The 22,812-nt window shown below is 47.6% G+C and overlaps 1 protein-coding gene across 1 annotated transcript in view; it reads right to left on the bottom strand.

The window, feature by feature from the left end:
* Positions 1 to 22,812, bottom strand: part of LOC145358997 (voltage-gated inwardly rectifying potassium channel KCNH6-like) — a 114,709-nt gene continuing 91,897 nt past the window's right edge. The window contains exons 8-11 of the mRNA XM_080213355.1: positions 19,888 to 20,142; positions 13,236 to 13,419; positions 8,377 to 8,578; positions 1 to 1,345 (exon numbers count right to left, since the gene is read on the bottom strand). Coding sequence (XP_080069481.1) covers positions 1,064 to 1,345; positions 8,377 to 8,578; positions 13,236 to 13,419; positions 19,888 to 20,142 — 923 coding nt within the window. The 3' untranslated portion in view covers positions 1 to 1,063. The remainder of the gene's footprint in view (positions 1,346 to 8,376; positions 8,579 to 13,235; positions 13,420 to 19,887; positions 20,143 to 22,812) is intronic.

The following is a 22,812-nucleotide window of genomic DNA, read 5'->3' as shown; positions in this document are numbered from 1 at the left end:
TATATACTCAATGCAAATCTTTTTTTTCCAAGGGCAAGATTGTTTGGCCAATGAGAACGTTGCCCCCCCCATTTTTTCTATACAGTCAGATATCACTCAACCCCATGGGCTGTAGGCTCAGATAGAGGTGTCTGGAAGATGAGAGCAGCAGTTGTCAATCTGAAACGTTCAGGTGAGGCTTCTGGCACTATGGAGAGAGTTAGGACCATGCAGGGTGTACATGCCATCCACTGTCTACCAGACACATCCATGTTGTGCAGTGGGGGCAGGGGGGGGGGAATGCTAACTTATCCTCCATTATGATATAACTGGAGTACTGGAAAAACATTGCTTGCACAGCCCCCTTTTGGATTGAGGTGTTTGTGCTGTGTAAGGTTGCAGGAGTGGAATTCTACAGTGTTAGCACTCGGGTGAATTTAACCTCTACTCACTGTAGAATGGATTGTAGTAGATTGACGCTTGGCTTGGCACACTGCCTGATAATCGAGTGACATCAATGGAATAGTTAACCGCAGAGGGTGCACAACTGTCAGCCAGTCGTTACAGTCTGTAGAGTAAGCTTACCACAGCACAGATGGCGAGGCAGGTTCCATTTGCAATGCACCAGCACTCTCAGGTGCTGCAGGGCTCTCTCTGTCTCACACACACCCACACCAAACTACCATCTTCAGTTGTTCCATTGCTGCCCAACAGTGTTGGTTTTTCACATTCATTAAAAATTGTTGCCCATCTACAACCAGACCTGTGTGCACAATGTTTTTGGAAATATCCTGAGACGTCACAGAATGGCTGTTGTTTTGATAATAAATACTTTAAAAATCAAGCAATGGAATTAATAATAAGCTGGATTGGGCTTGCTGCATTTTCTCCTCATCTAATAATCACACACAAACCATATTGTTTGAGGTGGTCTTTGCAGCAGCTTTAGTGACACAGTCCTGCCCAATCTCCCATTCACACCGAGGGGCAGGCGGGGGCCCCCAGGGCAGCGCTGATCTCTGCAATGTGGCTCAAAATCAGAGGATGGAGCGAGGCAAAGTTCCTGCAAACTCCTGACGAGGCCCTAACTGCCTGGAAGGACTGGGTCCGACACATGCCGCTTAATGTCTGTATGTGTGCTGGAGCTCTCCAAATGCTCAGGGAGTGAGGGAAAGCGTGGGGGGCTGAAGTAAGTGGGTGTGGCAGCCGGTCTCTGAAGATTAGCCCGAAGGGGTGGGGATGTTTGGTGCCCAGGTCGAGGGTGGAGGGTGACAGTTTGATCAGGAACCACTGCCCTCTGAGCTCCAACAGTCAAGGATTCCTGGGATTTCTCCTGTTGCTTGTCCCCCTTGGAGTAGCACGGAGTCTGGGGAAGGAAACACAATTCCATCAGAATGATTACACAGTTTAATGGTCTCACTTTCCACACCAAAAGAAAATGTTACCTTTTTCCAACCTTGTTGCAGGTAGGTTCTGAGGTTTTGGAGGAGGAGGAGGAGGAGTGTGTGAAAGACATTGATTAGCATAAACTCAATCCCCAACAAGAAAAAGGGAAGGACAGGCTCTGGGGAAAGTGGCTGAAACAAAGGTCAGGAGTCTGCAAGAAAACCCAGCAAGTCTGCTTGTCATTCAAGTAGCACAGTGGTTAGCACTGCTGCCTCACAGCAACAGTAGACCCAGGTTCGATTCCCTGCTTGGGTCAATGTGTGTGCAGAGTTTGCACGTTCTCCCTGTGTCTGTGTGAGTTTCCTCCGTGTGCTCCGGTTCCCTCCCATAGCCTGAAACGTGTGCTGGTTAGGTCCATTGACCATGTTAAATTCTCCCTCAGTGTACCCGGACAGGCACTGGAGTGTGGTATTTTGGGGAATTTCACAGTAACTCCATTGCAGTATTAATGTAAACTTATTTGTGATGCTAACAACCAAACTAAACAATATAATTATGGCTGATCTTCAAACTTCCCTTCCTGCCCTAACCCCATGTCCCAGTCCAAAAATTCCAGAGTCACAAGTCTTTGAGTAAAGAAATTTCTCCTCATGTCCGTCCCAAATGCTTGACATCTGTGCCCCTGTGTTCTTGATTCCCTAGCTAGGGAAATAGAACATAGAAAAACTACAGCACAAACAGGCCCTTCGGCACACAAGTTGCGCCGATAATAGCCATACCTACTAGGCTTACCTATAACCCTCAATCCTATTAAGTTCCATGTGCTCATCCAGAAGTTGCTTGAAAGACCCTATCGAATCTGCTTCCACCACCAGCAACCGATTCCACACACCCACCACCCTCTGAGTGAAAAACTTACCCCCGACATCCCCTCTGTACCTACTCCCCAGCACCTTAAACCTGTGTCCTCTCGTAGCGACCATTTCAGCCCTGGGAAATAGCCTCTGAGAATCCACAGAATCTGCCCTGTCAAGCCCCTTCCTCAATCATGTCTCTGTGAATGTTGCAATGATTTTATCTCATTTTTCTAAACTTCAGGGGGTACAGGCATCCCAGGAACTATTCTAGTCAACCTTTGCTATGGCACCTCCATAATATCCTTTCTTAGATATGGAGAATAAAACTATGCATAGTATTCCAGCTGTGGTATCACAAAGTCTTTTTCATTTGGAGCAAGACTTGCAAATTCTTGTACTCCAATCCAAACAAATGTCAACATATAATTTACTTTCCGACTTGCTTGTTGTACCTGCTTGCTAACTTTCTGTGTCCCTTTTTTTGAGTGCACACAAGTCCCCCTGGATATCAACATTTACAAGTTTAAGGACTTTTGAAAAATTCTAACAGGCAAACTGAATTTGGGGAGCTAGGCAGCAGACTGAAAAGCAAGGACCTCAAGGGCTGTAACCTCTGGATTACTCCCAGTGCCACGTGCTAGCGAGTATAGGAATGGGATAGAGCAGATGAATGTGTGGCTGCAGAGATGGTGCCGGAGGGAGGGCTTTCCTGGATCATTGGGTCCATTTCTGGGGAAAGTGGGATCTGTACAAGCCAGACGGGTTGCATCTGAATCAGAATGGGACCAACCTTCTGTGGGGAGGTTTGCTCATGTTGGGAGGGGTGGGAATTTATCCTAATTTGGTGAGGGGATACAGAGTGGAGGTACAGTAGGGGATAAAGTACAGCCAAATATATACAAAAGAAACCAAGTCAGTCTGGAAGGCAGAGTGAAGTTGGACGTGTTAAGGCACAAGGGAATATGACGAGGATGGATGACATTGATTTAATGCGAGGAGTCTTGCTCTTACTTAAGAACTAAGTTGCCCTCCCTGTCAACATTGAACTCCCCGGTCCTCATGCTGATTGCATGTGGTCCTGTCTGAGACCCCAGCACTCACTGAGTGCAGCCTGTCTGAGACATAAGAAATAGGAGCAGGAGTAGGCCATCTAGCCCTTCGAGCCTGCCCTGCCATTCAATAAGATCATGGCTGATCTGAAGTGGATCAGTTCCACTTTCCCGCTTTCTCCCCATAACCCTTAATTCCCTTGTCTATCAGAAACCTATCTACCCGTGACTTAAATATATTTAGCGAGGCAGCCTCCACCACTTCAAAGGGCAGAGAATTCCAGAGACTCACCACCCTTTGAGTGAAGAAGTTCGTCCTCAACTCCGATCTAAACTGCACCCCCCTGCCTTATCTTGAGGCTGTGCCCTCTAGTTCTGCTATCCTTTCTAAGCGGGAAGAATCCCTCTACCTCTACCCTATCCATCCCCTTCATTATCTTATACGTCTCTATAAGATCCCCCCTCATCCTTCTAAACTCTAACGAGTACAGGCCCAGTCTATTCAATCTCTCCTCATAAGCTAACCCCCTCATCTCTGGTATCAGCCTGGTGGGCGGCACGGTAGCACAGTGGTTAGCACTGCTGCTTCACAGCTCCAGGGTCCTGGGTTCGATTCCCAGCTCCGGTCACTGTCTGTGTGGAGTTTGCACATTCTCCTCGTATCTGCGTGGGTTTCCTCTGGGTACTCCAGTTTCCTCCCACAGTCCAAAGATGTGCAGGTTAGGTTGATTGGACGTGCTAAGAAATTGCCCCTTAGTATCCAGGGATACGTAGGTTAGAGGGATTAGTGGGCACGATGTGGGGGTAGGGCCTGGGTGGGATTGTGTTCGGTGCAGACTCGAAGGGCCTCTTTCTGCACTGTAGGGTTCTATGAACCTTCTCTGCACTCCCTCCAAGGCCAATATATCCTTTTGCAAATAAGGGGACCAAAACTGCACACAGTACTGCAGCTGCGGCCTCACCAGTGGCCTGTACAGTTGCAGCAAGACCTCCCTGCTTTTATATTCTATCCCCCTCGCTATAAAGGCCAGCATCCCATTCGCCCTCTTGAATGGAGGGCATTGATTAACACATGGGAGTGTGACATTATTGCCTTCACAGAGACATGATTGAGGGAGGGGCAGCACTGGCAGCTCAATATTCCAGGGTATAGAATCTTCCAGTGAGGTAATATTGATCAAGGAGTCAATTACTGCAGTGAGGGGGGCGGCTATCTCAGCAGGCTCCTCAATTGAGGCCATTTGGATGGAACTTAGAGAACAAAAGGGGCAATCATGTTGTACAGTGTTGGATTACAGTGCCAATGCCAACACCACCCCCACCGCCCCCAACCGCACCCCCCTCCCCTTCCCAAACCTAAACAGGGAGATAGAAGACCAGATATAGATCATAGAACCCTACAGTGCAGAAACAGGCCCTTCGGCCCATTGAGTCTGCACCAACCACAATCCCACCCAGGCCCTATTCCAAATCCCTACACACTTACCCGCTAATCCCTCTAACCTACACATCCCAGGACACTAAGGGGCAATTTTAGCATGGCCAATCAACCTAACCCGCACATCTTTGGACCGTGGGAGGAAACTGGAGCACCCGGAGGAAACCCACACAGACACGGGGAGAATGTGCAAACTCCACACAGACAGTGACCCGAGCAGGGAATCGAACCCAGGTCCCTGGAGCTGTGAAGCAGCAGCGCTAACCACTGTGCTACCGTGCCGAGATTTATGTTGGTAAATCTCAGCAAAGTGTAAAAATAATAGGGTAATAATAGTCAGAGATTTCAACTTCCTCAAAATTAATTGGGATAGGCAAAGTGTGAAAGGTTTAGAGGGGGCGAAATTCTTAAAAATTCATCCAGGAGAGTTGTGGAGCCAGCACATAGAAAACCCTACACGACAGGGGATGGGCCATGACCTAGTTTACAGGATGAAGTCAGGCAGATGGTAGAAGTGTCAGTGGGGGAGCATTTCGGTGATAGTGACCATAACTGGGTCAGATTTAAGGCAGTTACAGGAAAGGATAAAGATGAATCGGAAATAAGCACTGGAATTCTACGTGTCTGCCCACCACGGAATCGGAGCAGGTGAAAGGTGGAGAGCAGAAATGTCCGTTGACCTCAGGTGGGAATTTCCAATCTCACTTGAGCGAGGCCATAAAATCCTACCCAAGGTTTTCAATATTTGAGGAAGGCCAATTTTAATAGGATAAGACAGAATCTGGCCAAAGTGGGTCGGGAGCAGTTGCTTGTAGGAAAATCCATGTCAGAGCAGCGGGAATCATTCAGAAAGGATATAGAGAGAATACAGGGCCAACCACGCAAAGGTAAAAGGTGGACTCAACAAGTCCAGAGAACCATGGATGTCAATGGAAATACAGCATTGGATTAGGGAAAAAAGAGAGGCTTATGGCACAGTGGAAGCCCTAGGGGAGTACAGAATGTGCAGGGGGTACTTCAATAAATTAGGAGAGCAAAGAGGAGGCATAACAAAAACACTAGTGGGTAAAATAAAGCAAACCCCAAGGTATTTTGTAAGTAAATTAAGGGCAAGAAAGTAAACAGGGAAAGAGTAGGGTACATTAGGGACCAATCTGCACATAACTAAAAGATGTAGGTGAGATATTAAATGAGTATTTTGCACGTGTTCACGATGAAGAAGGACAATGTAGGTATAGAAAGCAGGGAGGGGGACGGTGATATAATTGAACAGATTAACACGGAGAGGAAGGAGGTGTTAGCAGTTTTAGTGACCTTAAAAGTGGATAAATCCCCAGGCCCAGATGAGATCATGTGCAGTGCAGATGGGGGCCATTCGGCACATCGAGTCTACACCGACCGCAATTCCACCCAGGCCCTATCTCCATAACCCCATACATTTATCCTGACACCAAGGGGCAATTTAGCATTGCCATTCCACCTAATCTGCACATCTTTGGACTTTGGGAGGAAACCGGACACTGGGAGAACATGCAGACTCCGTACAGGCAGTGACCCAAGCCAGAAATCGAACCCGGGTCCCTGGTGCTGTGGGACAGCAGTGCTAACCACTGTGTCACCATTCCGCCCACAACGTATCCAGGGAGTATCCTGTGTGAGACAAAGGGAGGAGATTGCAGGGGCGTTGACACTAATTTTTAAATCCTCTCTGGCCACAGGAGAGGTGTCAGAGAACTGGATGATAACGTGGGACCATTATTCAAGAAGGAAAGTAGGAAAAATAATTATTTATAGACCAATGAGTCTAACATCAGTGGTAGAGAAATTATTAGAAATTTTTTTGAAGAGGTGTGTGGGTGAGGGCAGTACAGTTGATAATTGTCTATATGGACTTCAGTAAGACTCTTGACAAGGTTCAGCACGGGAGACGGATGAAGAAGGTAAGAGCCATGGGATCCAGGGTAATTTGTCAAATTCGATCCAAAATTGGTTTCGCAGCAGGGTGCAGAGAGTGATGGTTGAAGGCTGTTCTTGTGACTGGAAGCCTGTGTCCGATGGTTACAATGAGAGCTCCCTGCCACCTGACGAAGGGACAGGCTGTCCCCGAAAGCGTGAGGCTTTTGCTACAAATAAACCTGTTTGGACTTTGAACTGGTGTTGTGGGATTTCTTTGTGTTTTACCCCAGTCCAACGCCGGCATCTCCACATCACGTCCAACGGTTACCAAAGGGATCGGCACTGGGTCCTTGTGGCTGGTAGAGTACATTAATGATACGGATGTGAATGTGGGGGGGGTATGATCAGAAAGTTCACAGATGGAAATGTTGGTGGTGTGGCAAACCGTGAGGAGGGAAAGCCTTAGATGACAGGGTGGTATGGATGGGCTGATCAGACAGGCAGAACAGCGGCAAATGGAATTGAACCCTGAAAGGTGTGAGGTGATGCATTTTGGGATGACTAACAAGGAAAGGGAATACACAATGAATGGAAGTATAGAGGACCAGAGGGACCTTGGGGTCCAGATATCCCAGAGTGCAGCAGGACAGGGAGATAAGAAGGCATATGGGATACTTGACTTGATTAGCCAAGGCACAGAATATAATAAGGGCAGAGAGGTTATGTTGGAACTGTATAAAACACTCGTTAGGCCACAGTTGGAATATTGTGTGCAGTTCTGGTCACCAGACAACAGGAAGGATGTGATTACACTGGAGAGAGTGCAGAGGAGATTCATCAGGATGCTGCCTGGGCTGGAATGTTTTAGCTATGAGGCTGGTTAGGCTGGGGTTAATTTCCTTGGAGCAGAGAAGGCAGGGGGCTCATCGCGGTGTACATAATTATGGGAGACATAGGGTAGATAGGAAGAAACTTTTCTCCTTAATAAAGGAATCAATAACTAGAGGACGTAGATTTAAGATAAGGGAGAGCCGATTTAGAGAGGATTTCAGGAAAGTATTTTTGCACCCAGAGGGTGATGGGAATCTCGAACTCACTGACTGAAAGGGTGGTAGAGGGGGAACCCTCACAACATTCAAAAAGCATTTCGATGAGCATTTAAAATACCACATCACACAAGGTTACAGACCAAGTGCTGGAAAATGGGATTGGAATTGATAGATATCTTGATGGCCGGCACCAACGCGATGGGCCAAAGGGCCTCTTCCTGTGCTGTAAAACCTTACGACTCAATGATTCTAATAATTTTATACTTCCCATGGGAAGTATTATGCTGTAGACCTTGTGCCCACTCACTTAAACTGTCAATATCTCTTTGCAACCTCAATGTTCTCCTCATAATTTACACCCCCACCTAGTTTTGTGTCATCAGCAAACCTAGATACATTGCTCAGTCCTGTTTGTCTAATTAATATAGATCTGAGGCCCCAGTCCCGATCCTTGTGGCATTCCACTAGTTACAGTCTTCCAACTTGAGAATATTCTTTGCTTTTTGCTTCCTCTCCATTCAGCGATCCTCTATACCACCAGCTTCCGTCTTGCATATTAAACTTTTGTGTCACCTTATTGAAAATCCTTTGGAAATCCGAATGCAATGCACCATGCCCCCTTTTATCTACCTGACTAGTTACTCCTGCCCAACCAGCTAGCAGGATGCCGAACTTCAGTGGCAGGCACATTCATCCCATTCAGTGACGAAGATGAGACTCACCTCCAGAGGAGACACTGAAAGTGGAGACGCGGGTTGTGCCGAGGGCGACACTTTCGATTCTGCTGAGAGCGGGGAGTACATATCGATGGGGTGGGGCGCTGGCGAGACAGCGCTGTAGGCGGGGGGGACAGATACCGGCACGGCCTGTCGCTGGAGGAGCTGCAGAATGATGTTGATATCGGCTGTCATCCTGGTCTCCAGCCTGTGGGGAGATGGCAAGAGATGCTGTTAGCTGGGGCTCCCTGACCTCAGGGCCAGTACCGAGAGAGAGATCCTCCAATAATGTCTGCTTGGCTGACAATTGTAGTAAAAAGCCTTACAACACCAGGTTAAAGTCCAACCAGTTTATTTGATAGTAAACGCCACAAGCTTTTGGAAACTGAGGCTAGGGGATAAAAAAAACCAGAGGGCGTGGGTTAAGGGTGAAAGGAGAAAAGTTTAAAGGGAATATTAGGGGGGGATTCTTCACACAGAGAGCGGTGGGAGTGTGGAATGAGCTGCCGGATAAATGCGGGCTTGCTTTTAACATTTAAGAAAAACTTGGATGGGTTGATGGATGAGAGGGGTGTGGAGGGATATGGTCCAGGTGCAGGTCAGTGGGACTAGGCAAAAAATGGTTCAGCACAGACAAGAAGGGCCAAAAGGCCTGTTTCCGAGCTGGAATGTTCTATGGTTCTAAAACACTGTTCCTTTCTCAGGTCCACACTCCTGACGAAGGAACACAGTTTCCGAAAGTTTGTGGCGTTTACTATCAAATAAACCGGTTGGACTTTAACCTGGTGTCGTGAGACTTTTTACTGAGTTTACCCCAGTCCAACGCCGGCCTCTCCACATCATTGCTGACAGTCGGCAGTTACTTTCCAGCCCTGTACAGTGAGAAATCAAACACGGGTGATCACGGTCACCCCAAGAATGCCACCCCCCCGCCGACCCCCCCACCACCACCACCTTGTCCAGGTGAATCTCAGAGTTTACACTTCCTTGTGCCTGACAGCTAGGGTTACGATCTTACTGACTGGTTGCCAGGGATACGGTTCCAGTGACTCAGTCCTCAGGTTATACATTCATTAACACGTTGCTAAGGTTATGGTTCATTAACAGCAGGCACTTGGTTAGACTCAATTAAAAGAACAACACAGCACGGGAAACAGGCCCTTCGGCCCAACGAGCCCGCACCGCTGTCCCACTGTCTCAGTGATCTATTCATGATTTTAGTCTACGCCTAATGTGCGAGGATCAGGGAGGTCCAATTTAGGGACAATTTAGTACCCAATCAATCAGCCTAATTCTTTTCCTCATCCTTATTAACACCGCTCTCTCTCTCTCTCCTGACTTCAAATACTGCGAATACCTGGAAGATACGACAATCGCGGAGTTTAGGCCAGGGGTGTGGCTGGAGGGGTTGGTGGGGGTGGAGGGGGGGGGGTAGGGGAAGGGTCGGATAGTGTGGCCGGGGCCTGGCGGGGGGGTGGCGATGGTGGGGGGGGGGGGGGGGGGGGGACGGTTGGGTGGTGTGGCCGGGGAAGGGGGTTGTAGCTGGGGCCTTGGTGGGGGGTGGGGGGGGGGGGGGGGGGGGTGGTTGGCCGGAGGGTGCAGTCAGGGCCTGAGGGTGCGGTCCGGACCCGGGTGCAATCAGTGAGATTTGGGAAACTTTTGACGCTCTGAGTGAACGGGGTGATGTCAGTGGGAGTATTGATGAGATGCTGTCAGCTGGGGTTTCCTGATCTCTGGGCGAGCACAGGGAACGCTAACATTATACCATGTGATCAGGCAGCAGTAATCATGAGCACAGGCTCCCATGACATAAAGCTGATACCACCCCAGAGGCAAAAGCCACAAAAATCCTGCACGGATATATTCGAGCTAGCTGTTTATCAGGATTGGCCTGGATTCTGTGAGAATCGAACTCAACAAAGAACAAAAGAACAAAGAGCAAAAACAGCCCGGGAAACAGGCCCTTCGGCCCAACGAGCCCACGCCGCCATTTTAACATTACCAGTCCCCCCCTCCACCCATGACCCTTATCTACGCTTATGGCATTCCACATTGAGGGAAAACTAATTTGTTACACCAATCAGCCTAACAGAACATCTTTGGGGTGTGGGAGGAAACCGGAGCACCCGGAGAAAACCCACGCAAGCACGGGGAGAATGCGCAAACTCCCACAGACACCGGCCCAAATCCATGTGTCTGCACAGCAATCAGCAACAGTCACTGAGCTGTCGTCTTGCCCAGTATCTGGTCCAGTTTAAGCACACACTAACGACATGAAGCACTAGGCCAATCTCGAACAACCAAGAGCAGCCAATACATCCTGGAGAGAAAAAAACATTTTCTGGTCATTTTCTTTCAACATTTCTCTTCATCGGTAAACGGCCAAGTATCATCCAATTGGATAATGAGTCTTTTTGCTTTCCAATTGGCTTGGGAAGAGTGTGTGTCACAAAGATGGGCGTGTCAAACAGCTGGAGCAAGTCATGTGATGAAACCTCCAGGAATATATCTAATCACAGTTGGCAACCTGAACTTGGATTGGGTGGACAAGTGGGCAGGATTCTGAATAAAAACCATTCTTATATCCTGCATCCTCTTTCATCATAGAACTCTACACTGCAGAAAGAGGCCCTTCGGCCCATCAAGTCAGCACCAAACACAATCCCACCCAGGCCCTACCCCCATATTATACCCGCTAATCCCTCTAACCTACACATCCCTGGACACTAAGGGGCAATTTCTTAGCATGGCCAATCAACCTAACCCGCACATCTTTGGACTGTGGGAGGAAACTGAAGTACCCAGAGAAAACCCACACAGACACGAGGAGAATGTGCAAGCTCCACACAGTCAGTGACCCAAGCCGGGAATCGAACCCAGGATCCTGGAGCTGTGAAGCAGCAGTGCTAACCACTGTGCTACCGTGCCGCCCCACTTCCCTTTCAGACTCTCTACCCATGACCTGTCGCTGACCTCTGGGACTTCTGTCTCTCGGTTGAATAATGGTACAGCAATGCGGCATCCTGGCCTTGCACACTAGCAAAGCATCCAGATCAACAAAATACAGAAACGTGCCCTGGGATTAACCTGGAGCCCTTAGGACAACAATGCCTTCCATGCCACAGAGCTCGGCACTCGACAGGACCAGAAACATCAATATTTGCACCAAGTTTGGAAAGTCTCTGAGCAATCAACCCAGTTTTCAAACTGGTTGCCCCCGACGTACCCAGAGTAATAAAGACATCATAGAGGTTTGACTAAATTAACCATATCAGCTGTAGGACAGTAAGTTACTGATGGCGCCCTAATCTGGACAGAGCTCAGGCCCTCGGTTAAATATTAAATGATGAAATTGGTATTTGCCTGTAATGTAGGAATGGTGCATTGGTTTGTAATTTTAATATAATTTAAATTCAACAATCCTCTTTAAATTCCTGCTACATGCTGGATTTGTCGATGTTTGTTTCTACGTCGCATGTTTACATGTTTTTAACCTGATTACTTGGTCTACGGATGAATTTATTGATGCAAGTTCTGCTGCCAGCAAGTATCTTGAATAAAATATCATTATTATTAACTCACTAACTGGCACTGTCTCTGTCCAGTGCTCAAGCCAGATGCACTTTACAGCAGGGGTGTTGAGTTGCAATCAGGAGGAGAGATTCTGGCTGTTGTTTCCTTCCCTGGTCTGGTGGATAGGCTGGTGGTGGGTCCCATCGTGTTTCTATGTCAAACCCAGCACAACCTTGGACTCAACCTGGGCTTTATCTCTGGGGCTTTATGCGTTTGCTTAATTAGACAGTAAGCCACGTGAGTCAGTGTCAGGAACGTAAGAAAGATTATTGAGTGTGCGAGCACATGTGCAACATTATCGCTGAGAGTCTGCGTGAGCACAAGTGTTGGTGTGAATGGGAAATTGGGTGTGAGAATAAGTATGAACCGAGTACAAGTTTTGCGTATGTATACAAACGTGAATACAAGTGTGAGTACCAGCATGAGTATTGGTGAGCACGTAAGTGTGATTCCTGCGTTCCTCAAATTCGCAATGATCGGAGCAGGCTGTAAAAGTCATGGAACTGGTACAGATTGTACAGTATTATCATGTATTTGTAGTTATTCCTATTGACTCACTGGAACTCTGCTGTATTAATAACGGCACCAGAAACGATGTTATAGATTGAATGGGAATCAGAGAGAGGAGAAGCTCTGCCATGGTAGAGATCACACACAATTAATTTGTTTTTCAATAACGTCTCTCCCACGTACACACAACGGGCAGTAGTTTCTTGTCCTGCCCACCACGGGAATTGTAGCCGGTGGGGTGGGGGGAGAGAGGAGGAGGAGGAGGAGGGTGGTGGTGGTGATGGCAGGAGAGAAGCAGGCACACAATGTCTGTTGACCTTGGATGGGTTTTGGGGGAGCGCAGCCGGAAAATCCCACCCGATTACGATGTGAATGTAGCGTAGAGTTATCACCATGATCCCTCCGTTCACCTGATTGAGGGTGGCACAGTGGTTAGCACTGCTCTCTCACAGCGGCGGGGACCTGGGTTCGATTCCTGGCTCGGGATCGCTGTCTGTGCGGCGTCTGCACATTCTCCCCGTGTCTGCGAGGGCTTCCTCCGGGTGCTCCGGTTTCCTCCCAGTCTGAAAGACTGGTTAGGCGCATTGGCCATGCTAAATTCTCCCTCCTTGCACCCAAACAAGCGCTGGAGTGTGGCGACTTGGGGATTTTCACAGTAACTTAATCGCAGTGTTAATGTAAGCCGACCTGTGACACCAGTAAATAAACCTTATTCTGACCTTGCGAGGTTTGTTGTGTTCATGGGATGGTGCTGGCCCAGGAGCTCAGTGCGAGGTTCTCACCTGTTAAGCTGTGTATGAAGCATCTCCAACCTGGATTCCACTTCAATCCGGGCCCTGTCCTCCATGCTGGACGCTGTTCCCAGGTTCACGTGGGCTGATACTGAATGCCCATGTAACTCCGAGAACTGGCTGCCTTTCCTCTCACCCCAGAAGCTGAACATGTTCGATACGCTTGTGAAAGTCCCTGACAGGAGACAGAGACAGAGGCACAGGTTCAAACTGTTCAGCCAGCTGCATAGAAACTTTACACAACACACTGACAGAATTTCATCGGATAAATGGATCAATGCATAGCAATCAGAGACAGATAACTGGAGCTGAGCTGCGGACCGGCCCTGATCTGATTCAATCAGAGGATTGATGGGCAGAATGTCCTCCTGTTCCAGCGTTACAGTGACACAGTAGTTAGCACTGTTGCCATCAGCTTGGAGTTTAGAAGGATGAGGGGGGATCTTATAGAGACGTTTAAGATAATGAAGGGGATGGATAGGGTAGAGGTAGAGAGATTCTTCTCGCTTAGAAAGGATAGCAGGACTAGAGGGCACAGCCTCAAGATAAGGGGGGGCAGTTTAGATCAGAGTTGAGGAGGAACTTCTTCACTCAAAGGGTGGTGAATCTCTGGAATTCTCTGCCCGTTGAAGTGGTGGAGGCTGCCTCGCTGAATATATTTAAGTCACGGGTAGATAGGTTTCTGATAGACAAGGGAATTAAGGGTTATGGGGAGAAAGCGGGAAAGTGGAACTGATCCACTTCAGATCAGCCATGATCTTATTGAATGGCGGGGCAGGCTCGAAGGGCTAGATGGCCTACTCCTGCTCCTATTTCTTATGTTCTTATGGTTTGGATCACTATCTGTGTGGAGACTGCACGTTCTCCCCGTGTCTGCATGGGTTTCTTCTGGGTGCTCCCATTTCCTCCCACTGTCTGAAAGACGTGCTGGTTAGGTGCATTGGCCCTGCTAAATTCTCCCTCAGTGTACCCGAACAGGCGCCAGAATGTGGCAACTCAGGGATTTTCACAGTAACTTCATTGCAGTGTGAATGTAAGCCTACTTATGACACGAATAAATAAACATTAACTTTAAAAAAAGACTTTTTCTTAGGTAGAAGAGGGCACTCAAAATGGCGGCGCGGGCTCGTTGGGCCGAAGGGCCTGTTCCTCGTGCTGTGTTGTTCTTTATTCCTCTATCATCAGATTTCAGGAGCTACCCCTGATTAAAGAGTTCCTCCTCCTGTTCCTATATGAAGGGGAGTTGAATTTCTTCCTCTGGGACCTCAATCATCAGGCTCCAGGGGTTCATGGCCTCCTTTTGTTTCTATATTACCAGCTAAAGGGGCTGAATGGCCTACAGTATCGAAAACCCAAGCACAAACACCCTCTGCAGCTTCGAGTTTATCCTCAGTTCATTTAGGGTTCACTTTCCTGGAGTAAAGAAAGTCAGTACAGATTGTTCCGGGAAAACCGTGCTGAACTAACATTCTTGTGACTTTTGATACGGAAATGAAGAGAATAATCAGGGCTGTGTGATGGATGTGAGGCCCTTCGTTACAGTGTCACATAGCAAGCTTTGTCAGTAAAGTTAAAACCCCGAAAGGTTGAAACTTAATGTGGAGAAGTGTGAAGTGATTCATTTTGACAGGAAGAATGGAGAGAGACAGAATAAAATGAAGGGTACAATTGTGAAAGGGTGCAGGAGTAAAAGGGGCCTGAGACATGTGTGCAAATCACCCAAAGTGGCAGGACAGATTGAGAAAGTGGTTAATAAAGAATATCGGATGCTGGGCTTTGTAAATAGGGCAATAAAGGACAAAAACAAAGAAGTTATGATAAATATAACCAGGTGCTCCCACTGATCCAAAGATGTTCAGGTTGGCCCAATAATCAATGTGTGGGGTTACTGGGATAGGTGGTGGTCCTGGGTAGAGTGCTCTTTCAGAGGGTTAGTGCAAACGCGATGGGCCAAATGGCCTTCTGCGCACTTGTAGGGGTTCTATGGCTCCAAGAGACTGATTCGGCTGGAAGACTGTATCCAGTTCTGGGTGCTTCACTTTAATAAAGAACATTGGAGAGAGTGTGGAACAAATTCACATCAAGGGATGAGGATCTTCAGTCATGTGGGAAAGTTGCAGAGGCTGGGACTGTTCTCCTCGGAGAAGGGCAAATTAAGCTGTCCTTATTCTTCTGGATGGTGGTCGTTGTGGGTGTGGAAGGTGCTGTCTAAGGAGCCTTGATGAGTTGCTGCAGTACATTTTGTAGATGGTACACACTGTCCTGACTGTTCGTTGGTGCTGGAGGGAGCGAATGTTTGTGGATGAGATGCCAACCAAGCGGGGCTGCTTTCTGCTGGATGGTGTCAGCTTCCTGAGTGTTGTTGGAGCTGCCCCCATCCAGGCAAGTGGACAGCATTACATCACAGTCCTGACTTGTGTCTTGCAGATGGTGGATAGGCTTTGGGGAAATCGGGAGGTGAGTTATTGCAGGATTCCCGGCCTCTAACCTACTCTTCCTGCTCTTGGAACTACAGTAAAAAGTCTGACAACACCAGGTTTAAGTCCAACTGATTTATTTGATAGTAAACTCACTAGCTTTCGGGTTAGCCCCTTCGTCAGGTGAATGGAGAGTTCTGGCCTCAGACAGAGCATATAACAGCGCAGACAGTTTAGAGATTACTGATTAGAATGCAAATCTTTACACCTAACCTGCTGTTCAAGTCCTAAAGTGGCCGACAATGTGTGTGGAAGGAGCATTAAGCCTGGGTTAAAGAGATGTGTATTGTCTCCAGACAGTACAGTGAGTGAGGTTTCGCAAACCCAGGCAAGTCACGGGGGTCACAGATAGTGCGACACGAACCCAAGACACATCTCTTTAACAATACACATCTGTTTAACCTGTGATCAGTGCTCCTTCCACACACATTGTTGGCCACTTTAAGACTTGAACAGCAGGTTAGGTGTAAAGACTCGCATTCTAATCAGTAATCTGTAAACTGTCTGTGCTGTTATATGCTCTGTCTGAGGCCAGAACTCTCCATTCACCTGACGAAGGGGTTAATCCGAAAGCTAGTGAGTTTACTATCAAATAAATCGGTTGGACTGAAACTTGGTGTTGTCAGACTTTTTACTGTGTTTACCCCAGTCCAACGCTGGCACATCCACATCATGACTTCTTGGAACTACGGCCATACTTAGTCAAGTTCAGTGTCTGGTCAATAGTAACCTCCAGGATATGGTAATAACCACTCTAACCATTCTATTTTACTCTGTTCAGTCCAGGCTGATGGGATGAAAAATGTTTTTGTCTATGATTGATGCTGTCATGTGGAGTTTGAGGAAGATGTTGATAAAGTATCCTTAGGGACATTTCTCTGCAGCATGAAGGCGTACGGAGCTAGGGTAAGAATGTGGATCACGAAGCAGGTTACAAGTTGGAGAAAGGGCAAGAATCAAGAGCAATGTCTCAAACTGCTCGGGAGTGGGTCATGTTCAGTTCTGCTCTTGGTGAATGTCAGTGAACAGAGGGATGGAGGGAATGGCGCCTACATTGTAGGTGACGATAAAAAAGACCAAAAAAAGTCTAGCAAAGGACTATTGATAATTTGGGGGAGTGAGCTAAAATAGGACAGCTGGAACTCAGCTTCACTAAGATTGAGATGATGTGATTGTGAGGAAGTAATCATCATCAGGATGGAGGTTGCTTGAGGCTGTGGAAGAGCAGAAGGAATTCCAGCTTCTCTGGGTATTAAAGACAGCAGCTGTGGATGAAGAGCTTGGAGATAAACATTCACAAAATATAGAATATGACAGTGATTAGCCAATGCAGTAAGTCTGCAGTTAGTGAACTGGATGTAATATTGGACTGTACACTGAAGGAGGAATGTTGAGGTGTTAGAGAGGACGCAACAGAAGTTCACTAGTATGTCAAAGTATAAATACAAAGAAACAATGTTTTGTTAGAATTTTGTAGATTATAGTGCATCAAGTGCAGCAAACCCTTAGGAAACCAGCCCAAATTCGCTCCAAGTCAGACATAATACAGTACAGGCCCTTCTGCCCTCAATGTTGTGCTGAGCTATGTCCAAACCCAAGATCAAGCTATCCCACTCCCTAACATTCTGGAGTGCTCCATGTGCCTATCTAATAACCGCTTGAAAGTTCCTAAAGTGTCCGACTCCACTATCACAGCAGGCAGTGCATTCCACACCCCAACCACTCTCTGAGTAAAGAATCTACCTCGTACATCCCTCCTATATCTCCCACCATGAACCTTATAGTTATGCCCCCGAATAACAGCGACATCCACCCGAGGAAACAGTCTCTGCACATCCACTCTATCAATCCCCCTCATCATCTTATAAACCTCTATTAAGTCGCCTCTCATCCTCCTCTGCTCCAAAGAGAAAACTGCAGCTCCCTCAACCTCAACAGGGGTCGTGGGGGGAGAGGGGGACTGGTGGTGTTGAGATGGCGGCGCGGACTCGTTGGGCCGAAGGGCCTGTTTCCCGGGCTGATTTTGTTCTTTGTTCCTCAAAAGACCTACCCTCCAAACCGGGCAGCATCCTGGTAAATCTCCCCTGCACTCTCTCCAATGCTTCCACATCCTTCTTATAGTGAGGTGATCAGAACTGCACACAATATTCCAAATATAGTCTCACCAACATCTGGTACAGTTGCACCATAACCCCACGGCTCTTAAATTCAAACCCTCTGTTAATAAACGCTAACACGCTATAAGATTTCTTCACTGCTCTATCCACGTGAGCGGCAATCTTCAGAGATCTGTGGATATGAACCCCAAGATCTCTCTGTTCCTCCACATTCCTCAGAACCCTGCCGTTGACCCTGTATCCGCATTCAAGTTTGTCCTCCCAAAATGAATCACCTCACCCTTATCGTCATCATCCTGTTCCTTCACAGTCACTGGGTCAAAATCCTGGACCTCCCTCTCTAACAGCACGGTCATCGAGGTGGGTATACCTACACCACAGCTCAGCACTGCTTTCTCAAGGGCAATTAGGGCTGGGTAATAAATGCTGACAGAAAAAACTAAGTGCTTAAATTATGAAATGACGGAGCAAAGTAGTTAAAAGCGGTAATCCAAACACAAACACCGCGGATACTGGAAATCTGAAATAAAAACAGGAAGTGCTGGAAAAGCTCAGCCGGTTTGGCAGTATCTGTGGAGCGAGAAACAGAGTTAATGCGTCAGGTCACAATATAAAGAATAAAGACAATTACAGCATAGGAACAGGCCCTTCGGCCCTCCAAGCCTGCACCAACCACGCTGCCAACTAAAACCCCTTATCCTTCCGGGGACCATATCCCTCCATTCCCATCCTATTGGAAACCCATGCAGACACTTAAAAATCACTATGGAATCTACTTCCACTATCTCCCCCAGGCACCCACCACCCTCTGTGTAAAAAAAACTTGCCTCATACATCTCCTTTAAACCTTGCCCCTCGCATCTTAAACCAACTCCCACAGTTAACAACTCCAATCCTCCTCCCTCCTCCTTCAGGGACCATGTCTGGGTGTTGGTGACCATAGACTTCCATTGGATTGGTCCAGGGTAATGCTTGGCAAAGTGCTGTTGCCTTCCACAGTGCGGCTGACCAGAAACCTCTCCCACTCTCACAGCTTGCCATCAGGTGTATTGGGAGGATACACAGGCTGATCAGGCCCTGAAATGGGACTTGAACCAGGACCTTCTGGTCCCAGAGGGTGGGACGCTACCCACTGTGCCACAAGAGCTACCCTTCCACACTCCCTGAACTCGGGCTACTCCAAAATTCTCTTGCTCGTATCGTGAAATGACTGACTCAGAAACTGGTGCTGATTTCATTGCAGGTAGTAGGAATCTAGAACGTTCTTCCCCAACAGGCTGTGGATGTTGCCGAGTATCAAAGGAAATGGAGCAAAGGTTAGTAAATAAAGCGGAGGTACAGAACAGATCAGGTATGTTCTAACTGAATGTTGGGCAGCCTACCGCAGTTGAATAGCCTCCTGCTGTGTTTATCCAGAAACAAGATGGTGCCTGGGACGGAGGAGGGTGTATGGGGAAGAGGGGGGTGTGGTGTGATAATGGAGCTTTCTGAATACAGTTCCGATGAAGGCACTGCTGCCTCCCAGTGTCAGATACCCGGTTTCGATTCCGGCCTCGGATGACTGTATTGATACTGCACATTCTCCCCATGTCTGCATGGGTTTCCGCCGGGTGTTCCGGTTTCCTCCCACACTCCAAAAATGTGCAGTTTAGGTGGATTGGCCATGCTGAATTGCCCCATAGTGTCCAAAGGTGTCTAGGTTAGGTGGACTAGCCATGACAAATGAATGGGGTTATGCGGATGGGACGGGGTGGGGGGGTAGCAGGTTGGGATTGTGTTTTGGAGAGTCAGTGCAAACTCGATGGGCCAAATGGCCTCTTTCTGCCCTGTAGGGATTCCATGGTTCTATAGTGCTATCATGATATCTCAACAAATCCAGAGGGAATAGAGAGTGTGTAATGAGTCTCTTAGCTTTCTCACAGATGGAGGAAGGCAGTGTGTCATGAGGATGGCTGTGTTGATTGACTAATGACTGGAGTTGGGTGGGGTTGTCATGTGTTAAAACCCCTTCACTGGTACATTTATTTACAGTTGATATGACTCTGGTACCTGTAAAGGGATTGGATCCACTGTCTTTCCTCCTAACCTCCACAGGTCCTGTGTCGGACGTAACAAAATTCAGGTTCTTGGCCGGGGATCTGTTCTTCATCTCTGCGATGCTGGGGGCTGAAGCTTTGAGGTTCTCCTCACTGGTCTGGGAGCGGGGTGTCATGCTGCTGTAGTCCCAGTGCTCCCGCGCCGTGTGAGAACGGTGGTTCGTCAGTGGGTCCTTCTCACTGTTCGGATCTCCTTTACTCAAAGCATCTGAAACCCAAGGCTTTCATGAACATCACACTCAACCACTCAGTCCACACACTCAAGTGATGGATATACATCATTACGCTGTTAAAACTACCTCACTGCAAACCTTCCTCTCGTTCCCTTTCGCTGGATGGACACAGAGAAAATGTTTCCACTTATGGGGCAATCCTAGAAGTAGGGATTATACAAAGTGAATAAACCCAATAGGGAATTCAAGAGAAAGTACCTTACAGGACAACGGTGAGAGGAGGAGACTTGCTGCCTCATGGAGAGGTCGAGGTGAGTGGTTTAGGTGCAATAAAGTGAATGCAGGATAATCACGAGGGAGAAAGGAATCATGTAGTAATTGACAGGACCATCTGATGGACAACATGGCAGCTCAGTGACTATCACTGTTTGCTGTGCAGATACAGGGACCCGGGTCGGATCTCCGGCTTGGCTCGGTGTCTGTGGGAGTTTGCGCATTCTCCCCGTGCCTGCGTGGGTTTTCTCCGGGTGCTCCGGTTTCCTCCCACACCCCAAAGATGTGCTTTGAGGCTGATTGGTGTTAATAAATTGTCCCTAAATTGGACCTCCCTTAATCTGGCGCACATATAATTCTCTAAATTTGCACCCCCTTTATTGTGGAATCCATGAGGTGTAGACAAAAGTCGTAGGTAGAAGGAGGATTGGAATGAGGCGCCCACTGAGTGTTAAAATGGGCGGCGTGGGCTTGTTGGGCCGAAGGGCCTGTTTCCTGTGCTGTTCTTTGTTCTTTGATGAAATGCTGCTTAAATCTCAACTGATAAACCAGACTTCAGGCTGACACCTGTCTGGGATGGGTGTTGGTGCAAAGGGTTCATGGGTTGAAGAATATAGTTCCTAACAAATAGTCTCTGGGCGAAACCCCAAACTGTCTTGTTCTGTGCGATAGTCCTGCTCTGGAAGACACTTCCATTAGTTCCACTTTTTCTGCACATTTGAATGTTTTACCTGCAGGGACACAGGCTGAGGTCTCTGGGGGAAATTCCGAGAGCGCTCACACATCGTATAGGAGCATCCGGGACAGAATTTAATTCCGGAGATTTGGCGTATTATCAAAGAGAGGATCATGGTGGGTGGAACGGTCCTGGCAAACCATGACGGTAAAACAGTACAGTACGGTAGCACAGTGGTTAGCACTGCTGCTTCACAGCTCCAGGGTCCTGGGTTCGATTCCCGGCTCGTCTGTGTGGAGTTTGCACATTCTCCTCATATCTGTGTGGGTTTCCTCTGGGTGCTCCGGTTTCCTCCCACAGTCCAAAGATGTGCGGGTTAGGTTGATTGGCCATGCTAAAATTGCCCCTTAGTATCTAGGGATACGTAGGTTAGAGGGATTAGTGGGTATAATATGTAGGGATATGGGGGTAGGGCCTGGGCGGGATTGTGGTCAGTGCAGACTCGATGGGCTGAAGGGCCTCTTTCTGCACTGTCGGGTTTTAAGATGATCTTTGATCTAATTATCAAACATGCAGTCAAACTGGTATGGCCCATTTCTCGAGATGAATCAGAATTATAGAGAGGGCGATTGTCCCAAAAGCCAAAATGCCCAAGGGGTGGGAAAACGGGAGATTTTCCCACCCATTTTTTGAGCATACCTAGTTTCATTCTGTGCATCACAACAACAGCTTGTTGCTGTATGAGAACAGAGTGCTGATTGGTTGGCAAATGGACACTGATTGATAGAGGCGTTGCCATGGTGTATGCACCAGTTAATGGTGACTGACAGTTAACCTCCAAGCATTGTTTGAACATTGCCATTGAAAGTCCAATCACTGGATTATTCTGAATATACGTCACCCAAGTAACCAAACTGGGCGTTTGGCCTATGGATGTGATAACGCTGTTCTCTGTCAGGATCACTCACATTATCAATGTCCAGCCTTTGAGCTGTTTTTCAGGGTCTTCATCATAAAACACATCGTCATCTGAGGTACACATTACCTTGTTTATTGATGAAGAAAGACAGTTGTGTCAAAGCTTTTCATCTTGTACTCATCAGGATATTTTGCAAGAATACCAATGTCAATGGAAATAATACTTATACCACATGATAACAAAATGCTGACTGGTTGGCAAGTGGACTCTGATTGATAGAGGTGTTACCATGGGGAACGCACCAGTTAATGGTAACTGACAGTTAACTGCCAAGAACTGCTTGAAAGTTTAAACCAGGCAGTTTGACTCAAACTGGACAAGACATTGCCCCGAGGAATGAACCTGTGAATGGCTGTTCAGTTGTTCAGCTGGAATAGGTGCAATGTGTTTACATGTTCTCTCTGTCTGCAAAGAATAGGGTCCTGTGTAATAACATATGTAACTTCTAGTTTACACAGATGCACCACACTGCAAGCCTGACTGACAGAGGTACTAGAAAGGTCAGTGACAAGTGTAAATATTGGTCAATGTCAAGGATGATGACCAAGAAGCAATGTCTATTGGCCAAGAGAATGGACTGAAAGAGAGGAGAGTGAGGGAGTCCTGATTATGGCTCCGGAAATGTATCCTGTTTTAGAAAATGATCATGTACCAGAGAAAAACCTTCCAACTGTGCAAGGAGGAGAACTTGCAGCATTAGACCTGACAGACAAAGAACTGCAGCTAGAAATCTAAAGTAGGGATCCTTACGATTGCGAACCTTTTGTGGCTACCAAT

Source organism: Carcharhinus amblyrhynchos, chromosome 27 (assembly GCF_965287045.1).
Source record: "Carcharhinus amblyrhynchos chromosome 27, sCarAmb.v2.hapA, whole genome shotgun sequence".
In the NCBI taxonomy this organism is placed as follows: Eukaryota; Metazoa; Chordata; class Chondrichthyes; order Carcharhiniformes; family Carcharhinidae; genus Carcharhinus; species Carcharhinus amblyrhynchos.
The sequence above is the reverse complement of the archived record's forward strand: the minus strand, read 5'-3'. Positions and strand labels throughout refer to the sequence as shown.